The sequence below is a fragment of the Piliocolobus tephrosceles genome, chromosome 19 (assembly GCF_002776525.5).
Source record: "Piliocolobus tephrosceles isolate RC106 chromosome 19, ASM277652v3, whole genome shotgun sequence".
NCBI lineage: Eukaryota > Metazoa > Chordata > Mammalia > Primates > Cercopithecidae > Piliocolobus > Piliocolobus tephrosceles.
The window spans coordinates 49,611,538-49,626,285 of NC_045452.1; the positions used below are offsets into that span (position 1 = coordinate 49,611,538).

General features: G+C 40.2%; 1 protein-coding gene across 7 annotated transcripts in view; it reads left to right on the forward strand.

Moving 5' to 3' along the window:
- GRIK1 (glutamate ionotropic receptor kainate type subunit 1) overlaps positions 1–14,748 on the forward strand; it is a 416,917-nt gene that overhangs the window by 288,957 nt on the left and 113,212 nt on the right. For all 7 annotated transcript variants that reach the window (XM_023190268.3, XM_023190264.3, XM_023190267.3 and 4 more), the window contains one exon: positions 13,919–13,972. In XM_023190268.3, coding sequence (XP_023046036.1) covers positions 13,919–13,972 — 54 coding nt within the window. The remainder of the gene's footprint in view (positions 1–13,918; positions 13,973–14,748) is intronic.

Below are 14,748 nucleotides of genomic sequence, written 5' to 3' on the forward strand. Positions count from 1 at the left end.
CCCAGAGTCATGAAGACTTTACTGGGTAATAGAGATCTCATAAGACCAGCAAGATCACCATTTAATGGCTGCGCCGCTGTCTCTCCTTCAAAAGGTGACTTTCAAGCAAATTTGAAGTATAGCTTTCATGAACATCATTATGAAAGAAGCTTATTACAAAAAGATTACACTGAATCATCTGGGGTAGATAATAATTCAAACTATTCTGTTACCTTCCAGCTTCTAGATTTTGTTCAATAATTTGCTGTTAAAATTTCTTTCCCCTGTATTCTGTCTTACATATCATCTTTCCACCAATTTTCCCTAGATGTTGCAGAGAGGTTATTTTTTAGGTTCATGATATTGCCCCCAAAGTTCCATTCTCTCCTATTTACCAGATTGCCTATTTCATTCTGCCATGGGAAATCTTCTTTTCCTGCTCTGTTCTCAACAGTCTGTCCTCCTTAAATAGCATAATCTCATCTGTTGTGCATCTGGGTGATGCAATCTGGCTCTTCTAGTAGGATCGTCTTCTAAGCTAAACTCAACCCCAGTGATTTCCACTCCACTTATTAATATCTATTAGTATGAGCTTCCTTTCTCTTGCAGACAATACCTCCAGGGAGAGAAGCTTATAAAGGAGTTTAAACTGAGAAGAACTTCCAAATAGTACAGTTATTTAATTCATCAACTCTTTGTGGAATACTTCTTGCTTTTCTTTAGTTTAACTTGGAGGCAGAAGAAAAGGGGGCTGGATTTATAAATCGTATAGCACAGTTTTCAAATGCAAGGAAAAACCCTAGACTTGTGGTTAGCTTATCACCTGTGTACATGCATGTGGTTAATACGTGTAAGTGAATGGAGGAAACAGAGAAATTTAGCAAGCTGTCAACCTCAAACCAAAGTCAATTTTTCCAAAAACATGATACCATGTTTTTGACGTTACCAAAGCTGCAGTAATGTACCAATCACTGGAGTTAGGGTTATGGCAATTTCATACGCCGTAATCACAGAAAGATGAGAAAATGAGATGTATTGGTTTTCCATTGCTGCTGTAACAAATTATTCCAAATTTAGTGGCTTAAACAATATATTCATTTATAGTTATAGAGATCAGAAATCTAAAATCATTTTGTCAGCAGAGCTGCTTTTCTTCTGGAAGCTTCTGGGGAAAATCCAACTTCTTGCCTTTTGTTACTTACAGAGACCGTCCTCATTCCTTGTCTTGTGGCCCTGCGTCACACTCCCTCTTTCCCTCTCCTTCCATTTACACATTCCCATTTACACCTTCTCTGCCTTAAGGCCCTGTTGTTTTCATTGTGATTACATTGGGCCCACCTAGATAACTCAGAGAAATCTCTCCGTCTCAAAATCTTTCGTTTGATCACATTTGTAAAGTCCATCTCCATGTAAAGGAACATATTAATTGGTTCTGGAATTAAGATGTAGACATCTTTAGAGAACCATTACTTAGCCTTCTCCATAAGGAGATGGGTATCTTTCTGTATATCAGGATCTTTGTGGGGTCTAATGCCATTTTCTGTACATTCCACTGTTCCTTTTGTAGGTGTAAGCTATAATCACTCAGTGTGGCATGAATGTACTTTCTATAGCAATAAACGCTGATCTAAAGACTGTTTTATATCTACCTTGTTCTACTGATGACCACCATTAAAAATTGCATGGCCAAAGAGGCATTGGGCTCAGAGGATAGTATAGATGTAGTCTAAAATATTACAGTTAGCAAATAAAAAAGCTCAAAAGCTTTTTGAAGCTCTGAAGCTCAAACTTTCTTCTTAAAATTGCTGCTCAGAGACTTGATATCATTCACTTGGTTTCCTGAAGACTCTTGTGCCAAAAATACCTTATTTCTATCTTGAGGTGAAACCATTATTTTAGCCACGTTGCATGTTCACATGTTTGGAAGTTATTCACTTGAAATTATTGATTACAAACCATGTCTGGTGGTTTAGAATTTATCCTGATATTGAGAAAGGCTATAAAAAGAGAAATACACTTCAGCTTAGTCAGTATAAACTTCCAAGATGCCTATTTTTCAATGGAAAAAAAAGCAGTAATAAAAAACAAAAACATAAATATTACAAGAATACCTCAAAGTTGCTCAGGAGCACTCCAGGTTCCATTTTGAGTTTCTGTTACCATAATAGCAACAGCAGACCAATTATGTGTGACTTACGGATTTCCCTTAGTGATCGTTGCTGAGAATTTGTGGAGAGGAATTTTTCGTTGGTGTCTCCACAGCTCTGCATTACCTTCCAGAAAATGATCAGACTGAAACATGGTGCAGGCTTCTTAAGATACCTCCACGTGTTGTTGGAAGACTCTGAGCCAAAGACTTTCCCTGTATTTTATAGAATGACTCTGTCACCAGCCACAGCCATTAGACCCCTATGAACTATGTCCTGGTCATCTTTACCTAGACTTCATTGAGGACTCACAAGACAAAGTAAAATATGGCCTTGGTGCTACTCAGGCTGTATGTGATAACTTCACCCATCAAGATCTAAGAGATCATCACAGCCAGGAACAGCTAGACTAGACTAAGAAGGTCAATACCACTGTGAACAAGGTCATGAGCGTTCTGTGGCAAAAATTCCAGAAAGCAGCTGGACCAATGAGGGATCACTGCTGTCAGTGAGTAAGGACTGTGTCTCAGGATATATTGGTAACAGTGGGGCCTTAGAATTGTCCTTTCAAGAGCCAGCTGGCTTTGAGGTTTTGTTGTTGTTGTTGTTGTTTGAAACGTAGTTTCTTTTTTTTTCCTGGTAGAATACACTATTTATTTACTGTTCCATTTGCGTTTAGTATTAGAGTTTCCATTCAAAACATGGTTTCCCAAAGTTAATTAGATCAGTTCATTTTCTGTGCCTGCTTCAGTGAGGTTATGTCACACATCTGTAACACAGTTGAGTTCTTTTATCACAGTTTGTTTTCCATCCTAGGCTCTTCCAATCCCCTGATTACTTTTTTAAAATTTGCATGCATTTAGGTTCACTTTTTTTTTTTTTCATTATACTTTAAGTTCTAGGGTACATATGCATAACATGCAGGTTTGTTACATATGTATATCTGTGCCATGTTGGTGTGCTGCACCCATCAACTAGTCAGCACCCATCAATTCATCATTTATATCAGGTATAACTCCCCAATGCAATCCCTCCCCCCTCCCCCATCCCCATGATAGGCCCCAGTGTGTGATGTTCCCCTTCCCGAGTCCAAGTGATCTCATTGTTCAGTTCCCACCTATGAGTGAGAACATGCGGTGTTTGGTTTTCTCTTCTTGTGATAGTTTGCTAAGAATGATGGTTTCCAGCTGCATCCATGTCCCTACAAAGGACGCAAACTCATCCTTTTTTATGGCTGCATAGTATTCCATGGTGTATATGTGCCACATTTTCTTAATCCAGTCTGTCACTGATGGACATTTGGGTTGATTCCAAGTCTTTGCTATTGTGAATAGTGCCGCAATAAACATACGTGTGCATGTGTCTTTGTAGTAGAATAATTTATAATCCTTTGGGTATATACCTAGTAGTGGGATGGCTGGGTCATATGGTACATCTAGTTCTAGATCCTTGAGGAATTGCCATACTCTTTTCCATAATGGTTGAACTAGTTTACAATCCCACCAACAGTGTAAAAGTGTTCCTATTTCTCCACATCCTCTCCAACACCTGTTGTTTCCTGATTTTTTAATGATTGCCATTCTAACTGGTGTGAGATGGTATCTCATTGTGGTTTTCATTTGCATTTCTCTGATGGCCAGTGATGATGAGCATTTTTTCATGTGTCTGTTGGCTGTATGAATGTCTTCTTTTGAGAAATGTCTGTTCATATCCTTTCCCCAATTTTTGATGGGGTTGTTTGTTTTTTTCTTGTATATTCGTTTGAGTTCTTTGTAGATTCTGGAAATTAGCCCTTTGTCAGATGAGTAGATTGCAAAAATTTTCTCCCATTCTGTAGGTTGCCTGTTCACTCTGATGGTAGTTTCTTTTGCTGTGCAGAAGCTCTTTAGTTTAATTAGATCCCATTTGTCAATTTTGGCTTTTGCTGCCATTGCTTTTGGTGTTTTAGACATGAAGTCCTTGCCCATGCCTATGTCCTGAATGGTACTACCTAGATTTTCTTCTAGGGTTTTTATGGTAATAGGTCTAACATTTAAGTCTCTAATCCATCTTGAATTAATCTTCGTATAAGGAGTAAGGAAAGGATCCAGTTTCAGCTTTCTACTTATGGCTAGCCAATTTTCCCAGCACCATTTATTAAATAGGGAATCCTTTCCCCATTTCTTGTTTCTCTCAGGTTTGTCAAAGATCAGATTGTTGTAGATGTGTGGTATTATTTCTGAGGACTCTGTTCTGTTCCATTGGTCTATATCTCTGTTTTGGTACCAGTACCATGCTGTTTTGGTTACTGTAGCCTTGTAGTATAGTTTGAAGTCAGGTAGCGTGACGCCTCCAGTTTTGTCCTTTTGACGTAGGATTGTCTTGGCAATGCGGGCTCTTTTTTGGTTCCATATGAACTTTAAAGCAGTTTTTTCCAATTCTGTGAAGAAACTCATTGGTAGCTTGATGGGGATGGCATTGAATCTATAAATAACCTTGGGCAGTATGGCCATTTTCACGATATTGATTCTTCCTATCCATGAGCATGGTATGTTCTTCCATTTGTTTGTGTCCTCTTTGATTTCACTGAGCAGTGGTTTGTAGTTCTCCTTGAAGAGGTCCTTTACATCCCTCGTAAGTTGGATTCCTAGGTATTTTATTCTCTTTGAAGCAATTGTGAATGGAAGTTCATTCCTGATTTGGCTCTCTGCTTGTCTGTTACTGGTGTATAAGAATGCTTGTGATTTTTGCACATTAATTTTGTATCCTGAGACTTTGCTGAAGTTGCTTATCAGTTTAAGAAGGTTTTGGGCTGAGACGATGGGGTTTTCTAAGTATACAATCATGTCATCTGCAAACAGGGACAATTTGACTTCTTCTTTTCCTAACTGAATACCCTTGATTTCTTTCTCTTGCCTGATTGCCCTAGCCCGAACGTCCAACACTATGTTGAATAGGAGTGGTGAGAGAGGGCATCCCTGTCTTGTGCCAGTTTTCAAAGGGAATTTTTCCAGTTTTTGCCCATTCAGTATGATATTAGCTGTGGGTTTGTCATAAATAGCTCTTATTATTTTGAGGTACGTTCCATCAATACCGAATTTATTGAGCGTTTTTAGCATGAAGGGCTGTTGAATTTTGTCAAAAGCCTTTTCTGCATCTATTGAGATAATCATGTGGTTCTTGTCTTTGGTTCTGTTTATATGCTGGATTACGTTTATTAATTTGCAAATGTTGAACCAGCCTTGCATCCCAGGGATGAAGCCCATTTGATCATGGTGGATAAGCTTTTTGATGTGCTGCTGAATCCGGTTTGCCAGGATTTTATTGAGGATTTTTGCATCGATGTTCATCAGGGATATTGGTCTAAAATTCTCTTTTTTTGTTGTGTCTCTGCCAGGCTTTGGTATCAGGATGATGTTGGCCTCATAAAATGAGTTAGGGAGGATTCCCTCTTTCTCTATTGATTGGAATAGTTTCAGAAGGAATGGTACCAGCTCCTCCTTGTACCTCTGGTAGAATTCAGCTGTGAATCCATCTGGTCCTGGGCTTTTTTTGGTGGGCAGGCTATTAATTGTTGCCTCAATTTCAGAGGCTGCTATTGGTCTATTCAGGGATTCAACTTCTTCCTGGTTTAGTCTTGGAAGAGTGTAAGTGTCCAGGAAATTATCCATTTCTTCTAGATTTTCTAGTTGATTTGCGTAGAGGTGTTTATAGTATTCTCTGACTGTAGTTTGTATTTCTGTGGGGTCGGTGGTGATATCCCCTTTATCATTTTTTAATGCGTCTATTTGATTCCTCTCTCTTTTCTTCTTTATTAGTCTTGCTAGTGGTCTGTCAATTTTGTTGATCTTTTCAAAAAACCAACTCCTGGATTCATTGATTTTTTGGAGGGTTTTTTGTGTCTGTATCTCCTTCAGTTCTGCTCTGATCTTAGTTATTTCTTGCCTTCTGCTAGCTTTTGAATGTGTTTGCTCTTGCCTCTCTAGTTCTTTTAATTGTGATGTTAGAGTGTCAATTTTAGATCTTTCCAGCTTTCTCTTGTGGGCATTTAGTGCTATAAATTTCCCTCTACACACTGCTTTAAATGTGTCCCAGAGATTCTGGTATGTTGTATCTTTGTTCTCATTGGTTTCAAAGAACATCTTTATTTCTGCTTTCATTTCGTTATGTACCCAGTAGTCATTCAGGAGCAGGTTGTTCAGTTTCCATGTAGTTGAGCGGTTTTGATTGAGTTTCCTAGTCCTGAGTTCTAGTTTGATTGCACTGTGGTCTGAGAGACAGTTTGATATAATTTCTGTTCTTTTACATTTGCTGAGGAGTGCTTTACTTCCAATTATGTGGTCAATTTTGGAATAAGTGCGATGTGGTGCTGAGAAGAATGTATATTCTGTTGACTTGGGGTGGAGAGTTCTATAGATGTCTATTAGGTCCACTTGGTGCAGAGATGAGTTCAATTCCTGGATATCCTTGTTAACTTTCTGTCTCGTTGATCTGTCTAATGTTGACAGTGGAGTGTTGAAGTCTCCCATTAATATTGTATGGGAGTCTAAGTCTCTTTGTAAGTCTCTAAGGACTTGCTTTATGAATCTGGGTGCTCCTGTATTGGGTGCATATATATTTAGGATAGTTAGCTCTTCCTGTTGAATTGATCCCTTTACCATTATGTAATGGCCTTCTTTGTCTCTTTTGATCTTTGATGGTTTAAAGTCTGTTTTATCAGAGACTAGGATTGCAACCCCTGCTTTTTTTTGTTCTCCATTTGCTTGGTAGATCTTCCTCCATCCTTTTATTTTGAGCCTATGTATGTCTCTGCATGTGAGATGGGTCTCCTGAAGACAGCAGACTGATGGGTCTTGACTCTTTATCCAGTTTGCCAGTCTGTGTCTTTTAATTGGAGCATTTAGTCCATTTACATTTAAGGTTAATATTGTTATGTGTGATCTTGATCCTGCCATTATGATATTAACTGGTTATTTTGCTCATTAGTTGATGCAGTTTCTTCCTAGGCTCGATGGTCTTTACATTTTGGCATGTTTTTGCAGTGGCTGGTACCGGTTGTTCCTTTCCATGTTTAGGGCTTCCTTCAGGGTCTCTTGTAAGGCAGGCCTGGTGGTGACAAAATCTCTAAGCATTTGCTTATCTGTAAAGAATTTTATTTCTCCTTCACTTATGAAACTGAGTTTGGCTGGATATGAAATTCTGGGTTTAAAATTCTTTTCTTTAAGAACGTTGAATATTGGCCCCCACTCTCTTCTGGCTTGTAGAGTTTCTGCCGAGAGATCTGCTGTCAGTCTGATGGGCTTCCCTTTGTGGGTAACCCGACCTTTCTCTCTGGCTGCCCTTAAGATTTTTTCCTTCATTTCAACTTTGGTGAATCTGGCAATTATGTGTCTTGGAGTTGCTCTTCTGGAGGAGTATCTTTGTGGCGTTCTCTGTATTTCCTGAATTTGAATGTTGGCCTGGCCTGCTAGGTTGGGGAAGTTCTCCTGGATGATATCCTGAAGAGTGTTTTCCAATTTGGTTCCATTTTCCCCCTCACTTTCAGGCACCCCAATCAGACGTAGATTTGGTCTTTTTACATAATCCCATACTTCTTGCAGGCTTTGTTCATTTCTTTTTCTTCTTTTTTCTTTTGGTTTCTCTTCTCACTTCATTTCATTCATTTGATCCTCCATCGCTGATACTCTTTCTTCCAGTTGATCCAGTCGGTTGCTGAAGCTTGTGCATTTGTCACGTATTTCTCGTGTCATGGTTTTCATCTCTGTCATTTCGTTTACGACCTTCTCTGCATTAATTAGTCTAGCTGTCAATTCTTCCACTCCTTTTTCAAGATTTTTAGTTTCTTTGCACTGGGTACGTAATTCCTCCTTTAGCTCTGAGAGGTTTGATGGACTGAAGCCTTCTTCTCTCATCTCATCAAAGTCATTCTCTGACCAGCTTTGATCCATTGCTGGCGATGGGCTGTGCTCCTTTGCAGGGGGAGATGCGCTCTTATTTTTTGAATTTCCAGCTTTTCTGCCCTGCTTTTTCCCCATCTTTGTGGTTTTATCTGTCTCTGGTCTTTGATGATGGTGACGTACTGCTGGGGTTTTGGTATAGGTGTCCTTCCTGTTTGATAGTTTTCCTTCTGACAGTCAGGACCCTCAGCTATAGGTCTGTTGGAGATTGCTTGAGGTCCACTCCAGACCCTGTTTGTCTGGGTATCAGCAGCAGAGGTTGCAGAAGATAGAATATTGCTGAACAGCGAGTGCACCTGTCTGATTCTTGCTTTGGAAGCTTCCTCTCAGGGTGTACTCCACCCTGTGAGGTGTGGGGTGTCAGACCGCCCCTAGTGGGGGATGTCTCCCAGTTAGGCTACTCAGGGGTCAGGGACCCACTTGAGCAGGCCGCCTGCCCCTTCTCAGATCTCAACCTCCGAGTTGGGAGATCCACTGCTTTCTTCAAAGCTGTCAGACAGAGTCGTTCGCGTCTGCACAGACCTCTGCTGCTTCCCCTGTTATTTTTTTAGTTGTGTCCTGCCCCCAGAGGTGGAGTCTACAGAGACAGGCAGGTTTCCTTGAGCTGCTGTGAGCTCCACCCAGTTCGAGCTTCCCAGTGGCTTTGTTTACCTACTTAAGCCTCAGCGATGGTGGGCGCCCCTCCCCCAGCCTCGCTGCTGCCTTGCGGTTAGATTGCTGCAGACTGCTGTGTTAGCAAGGAGGGAGGCTCCGTGGGCGTGGGACCCTCCCGGTCAGGTGTGGGGTATATTCTCCTGGTGTGCCAGTGTGCTTACCGCGCAGTATTGGGGTGGGAGTTACCCGATTTTCCAGGTGTTGTGTGTCTCAGTTCCCCTGGCTAGGAAAAGGGACTCCCTTCCCCCTTGCGCTTCCCAGGTGAGGTGATGCCTCGCCCTGCTTCAGCTCTCGCTGGTCAGGCTGCAGCAGCTGACCAGCACCGATTGTCCGGCACTCCCGAGTGAGATGACCCCAGTACTTCAGTTGAAAATGCAGAAATCACCGGTCTTCTGTGTCGCTCGCGCTGGGAGATGGAGACTGGAGCTGTTCCTATTCGGCCATCTTGCTCCACCCTCCAGGTTCACTTGAAACGTAGTTTCACTCTTGTTGCCCAGGCTGGAGTACAATGGCCTGATCTCGGCTCACCGCAACCTCCGCCTACTGGGTCCAAGTGATTCTCCTGCCTCAGCCTCCCGAGTATCTGGGATTACAGGCACATGCCACCACGCCCAACTAATTTTTTTTATTTTTAGTAGAGACGGGGTTTCTCCATGTTGGTCAGGCTGGTCTCGAACTCCCGACCTCGGGTGATCTGCCCACCTTGGCCTCCCAAAGTGCTGGGATTACAAGCGTGAGCCACCGTGCCTGGCCGGCATTGAGTTTTTATTCTGCCTTCTGATGACCCATTTACTGGAAATAAAATAAAGCAGTAATTATTTTTTAGCTACTGAAACAATGGAATAGTCTTACGGTATTTCCATGTAGAGTAGCATGATACGGAGAAAGCATTTACAAGCCACTCCCCTGCCTCTGATTTAAGAATTATGTTATCTAGATGGAATGGAAGGTCCTAAGAATGCAGGAGCTTAAGTCTTTTGGTATTGATGTCTTTTGAGTTCTTATAATTAATTCTGTAACAATATAGATTAGAATTAACTATCAATGGTGATCATTGGAGTTAGGGGGAAAAACTGTTTTGTTGGAAACCTTTTTTTCATTACTCTAACCCAACTCGGCTACATCAGATCTGAAGAATTCCGCCTGTTTATATGGGGAAAAATTATTTGACTTGTCCCAATCATGATTATTTGTTTGTTTGTAACATCGTTATTCTATAAAGAATTGGAGCTGCCTAGAAAAATATATTTGAAACAAACTAATAAATGTTTTTAAAAGGGAGGAGAGTTGGCACAAAGGAGAAAAGTAGGTAACAAAGACATAAAGCTGGATAACATTAGCACACAAAAAATGTATGCTCTGTGCTCCTGACTAGTTGCCAAAGGAAGACCCATAAATTTGACCCTAAACCACCTAGCAATCAAAACAAAGTTGTAAACAAGACGATTTACATGACTTGCAGTATTCATGAAACAGAAAAATGTATTTATTCAAAAATGAACAGCTTGTTCCAGCACTGATAACAATGCTAGTGATATTAGGGAACTGAGACCTCTGGAGAGTGACATATGTCAGAATCATCTCCACTTCATTGGCTAGAATCAGTACATGCCCCTACCCAAGCCCAAGGGACTAGAAAAGGCAATCCTAGTATGTGCCCTTTGAGTTGGAAAACTGGAAAAACAGTACTGATGACGTCCACACTAGGAATCTTCCAACATCAATAGATATTCCACACCCTGCCTATTTTAGATACATAATGTTAACAAAAGGGCTGGGTTGTTTTTAACTGTCAGTCTAAGTCAATGATATGTCAAAAGTTGTTTAATAAGATTACATCCATTAAGAAATGAGCCTTGGTCAGGTGCAGTGGCTCACACCTGTGATCCTAGCACTTAGGGAGGCCGAGGCAGGAGGATCACTTGAGGTCAGGAGTTCGAAACCAGTGTGGCCAACACGGTAAAACCCCATCTCTACTAAAAATATAAAAATTAGCCAGGCGTGGTGTTGCACGCCTGTAATCCCAACTACTCAGGAGGCTGAGACAGGAGAATCACTTGAACCCAGGAGGCAGAGGTTGCAGGGAGCTGAGATCGTACCGGTGCACTTTAGCCTGGGGTGACAGAGTAAGATTCTGTTTCAAAAATAAAATGAAAAAAAAAAAAAAAGAAATGAGCTTTATTAGAGGAACTTATTAGTGGAAGCAATTCAGAGGAATATGCTGTCCATATGAATAGTATTGATAGCTGCCTTTATTCCATTTTAGTGTGTGTGACATGATGTGTTTCGTGCCAAAAAAAAAAAAAAATATTAATTGTGACAATTAAGTAAAGCCAGAGATGGTTCCTAGCAATACTGCCCTAATAAAGTATACATACTGCCTAGGTCAGCACCGCTTGGTCAGTTCGGCAGACAAATACTGTATCAAAATTCAAAGAAGCTACTCATTCTCAGGAAAAAGTAATTTCTGCAAAGAACTATTAGAAAACTCCCCATATCGTGATTATACTTTTTGTTTTTAAAACTGACATTTATTTTGATGTGACATTTTCTTAATCCCTTAATGACTTTTAGTTGAAATACCAACATGCAGAAAGAAAATCAAAATGGGAATGCAATCATTTTATTGATAAAGTATGCTACAATTATATGACAGGGCTACTGGTCTCAACCAGCTTAAAGACCATCACAAGAACAACTGCTTTAAAAGCACTGCCTTTGGTGCTATTGACTTTGTTGTTCTTATCAAGATGTTTTTCATTCACCTGGGTGAGTGTCCAAAGTTAACAGGCCAATGATCAATGACTGGATTCGTTTCTTAATTTCCATTTCTAGTAAATTCAAGGGAAGAACCAGGAGGCACTAATACAACCTAGTAGCTAGGAAAACGAATGGGGATTTTTCTACTACAGCAAATAAAATGTGTACCTGGAGGACCTCAGGGTTCTTTTTGCAATAACAGCCGGCCTGTTGGCTGTTTATTCGCTGCATTTTAATATCTCTTTTCTAACACTAAGAGGCATATCAAATGAATATTTACCTCCAGGAATTTTAAAAGACAATAATAAAAATAATTAGTTAAATGGTTGTTTAAAAAACTGCTTCTCTCTTGACAAGGGATCCAAAGCCTCCATAATGAAGTTTAAAAAGAAAAATTTTACCGAAGTGAAAAGCTATAAACACAAATGCCTTTGTGTTCTATTTTCAGTTTCAGAAACAAAATTTTAAACCTTAATATCCAGCTCTATATCTTCACATAAAACTTGCCCAGTTCCCTTTCAAGAGGTAATCTTGGCTGCAATTACACTATCTAATGATGAAAGTGAAAAATAGGATTTCTGACTGACCCTGGCAGGCCAGCTCTTTATGCTCAAATGATATAAGAGGACAGCTAACAAGACCTCACCATGCATGGCCTTAAATGTTATTGATGGCACTAAAGCAAGTCTACCCTTTAAAAAAAAAATCCTTTAGTGTGCCTGGTCTTGTTGTCACCATAGGAGTGACTTACATCCTGTGGGCTGATGATTCATGGACAGAGTTTCCTGTCATTTGTCTCATGTTCATGACATTACAATTTCACTAAATATTCCTCTGGTTTTCACGTTAGTAGAGATGTTGTTGAGAAGTGTAGGAGTGGTCTTCATATGGTTATGTGCTGTCATCTAATACCCTCTTTATTTCTTATGCCCTTTCATGTAAAATCATTCCAGTTCACATATCTTAGGCATGTGAACCTCTGATAACTTGCAGTGCCTTTCCCCAGACCTTTTCAATCCATCTCTTCAACTGAAGATCTGAAAGTGTTTGTTATTTAATGCAAATGTACATGTTTTCCATAGAGCAGTGATTTTCAAACACAGCTGTGAAATGGAGAAATCCAGGCTACACTCTCAGAAATCCTAATTCAGGATGTCCCTGCGATGGAGTCTAAGAATCTTTGACATAAAAACTTCCCGAGGGGATTTTTACTTGCATCCGGAATTGACCAGAGTTGTGGGGAAAACTAACTTGGAAATGTGATTTCTATGTCTTCTCTCTTCATTTGTATGATTTCTATGCAAAGACAAAAAAAAAAAAAAAAAAAAAGAAAAAGAAAAAAAGCACCCAAATAGTTATTTTGGTAATCTATCCAAGGAAAGGGATATCTTTATTCAGATTTAGAAAGAATTATCTCCAAACCATTTGCAGCTTCTTCTCAGTTGACACCATTTCCGAGACTCCAAAAGTAAGATCACAGTTTAATGAACGTAGAACCTCTGTCCTTCTTATCCACCTCCTTTTTTCCTTCTTTCACAAAGTAAAAACAATATACACACTCACACAATGTCTGGAATTATCACAATCCAAGTAGCTATTTAGCTATTTGAGAATTAGCATGAAGAAACAGTGTGAAATTGGTGTCAGAACAGTCCCTGTCCTTTTATCTATAAATGATTCCTCTCTTCACCTACTCATGGACAAGGGAGAGAGAGAAAGGTTTCGGAGATATATTCATTTGTAAATCTTCATTTAAACATATCTACGTGCCATTATTGACAGTTCAACATTTAATGAGTTCTACTCATGATGGTGGGGCAGTATGCTAAGTCGTAAGCTAGGGAGATCAATAAAATACATATTTCTAAGTATGAGATTGCTCAGACACTTAGGCAGTGGGAAAGACAAAACCCTCTTGTTGCCCAGGCTGGAGTGCAATGGCGAGATCTCGGCTCACTGGAACCTCTGCCTCCTGGGTTCAAACGATTCTCCTCCCTCAGCCTCCTGAGTAGCTGGGATTACAAGCATGTGCCATCAAGCCCAGCCAATTTTGTATTTTTAGTAGAGACAGCGTTTCTCTATGATGATCAGGCTGGTCTTGAACTCCTGACCTCAAGTGATCCACCTGCCTCGGTCTCCCAAAGTGCTGGGATTAGAGGCTTGCGCCACTGCACCTGGCCCAAAATATTTTTAAATGTGACCATCAGACCCATTACTTCAATGTGGGTCAAGCAGCGTGTAATGGAAATAGTGTTGGCTGGAGGTCAGTTGGCCCGCTCCACACCAGCCACTCATTGGCCACAGGTTTCTATCTGCTGAGTTTGTGGATTTCTAAAGTCCCTTCCTGTTCTATGTTCCCAAGCATTTGTAGTCATCCTAGAAATTATCCAATTCTTATTGTAATTCTGTTCCTGATTATTTCCCCTTATTTCTCTTTTGCAGATTCTATTCATGGGCATGATGACCGAGTACTATCACTACTTTTTCACAACCTTGGTAAGTGCATCTGGGAGAAATGTATTCCACATGGTAGGTCTTCACACAGTTATTTCAGAGTCAGCCTCACCAGTGTCAAAGGCAGGATATTGTCATGGAGACTTGCCTTACTTTCCTAAGAATCCTCTAAATCCAGCAATGCTGAGCAGCAGGCTTCTTTCTTTCTTTCTTTTTTTAACTTGTATCAATGCATATGCATTCAGAAAGGGATTAAAATGAAAATTCCATTAAATAGAAACTATTAAAGTAAAAACTATTCATAAAAAAGCATCATCTACAATTTTTATATACATTAGAAGGTGCATCCAAGTGTGTCTGGCATTCATTGATTTGATGTGGCTTTCCTGCCTGTGTCCAGTAGATAGCTGGATTAGCCAGAGGTTACCTGTCAGATATTTGAAAAACCTTCAAAAAGGGGAGTTTTGGAGATGCTCTGCATATTGAACACTATGCACCATTAAGAAAAATCATGGTCCTAAGCCTTAGAAATCCAAAAGAAACCATAGGACATCTTAAATTTTGAGAGACTATCTGATCATGGAGAATGATTTAGGGTATTTAACACATCAAAACGATGCGATAATTTTCATTCAGTCAATTTCAGAAATCAGTGACAGCCCCCACCTCCCCACCTACACACCCACACACTCCACTTTCTTACATGAGAAGAAAAAGAGAATTGAGCTCGTTTTCTAATCTGTAAGAGTGCATCAGCTAAATTCGACCTGGATTCTGGGGCACTCAGTAACAGTACCATTTTAGCAAATTCAACTGCC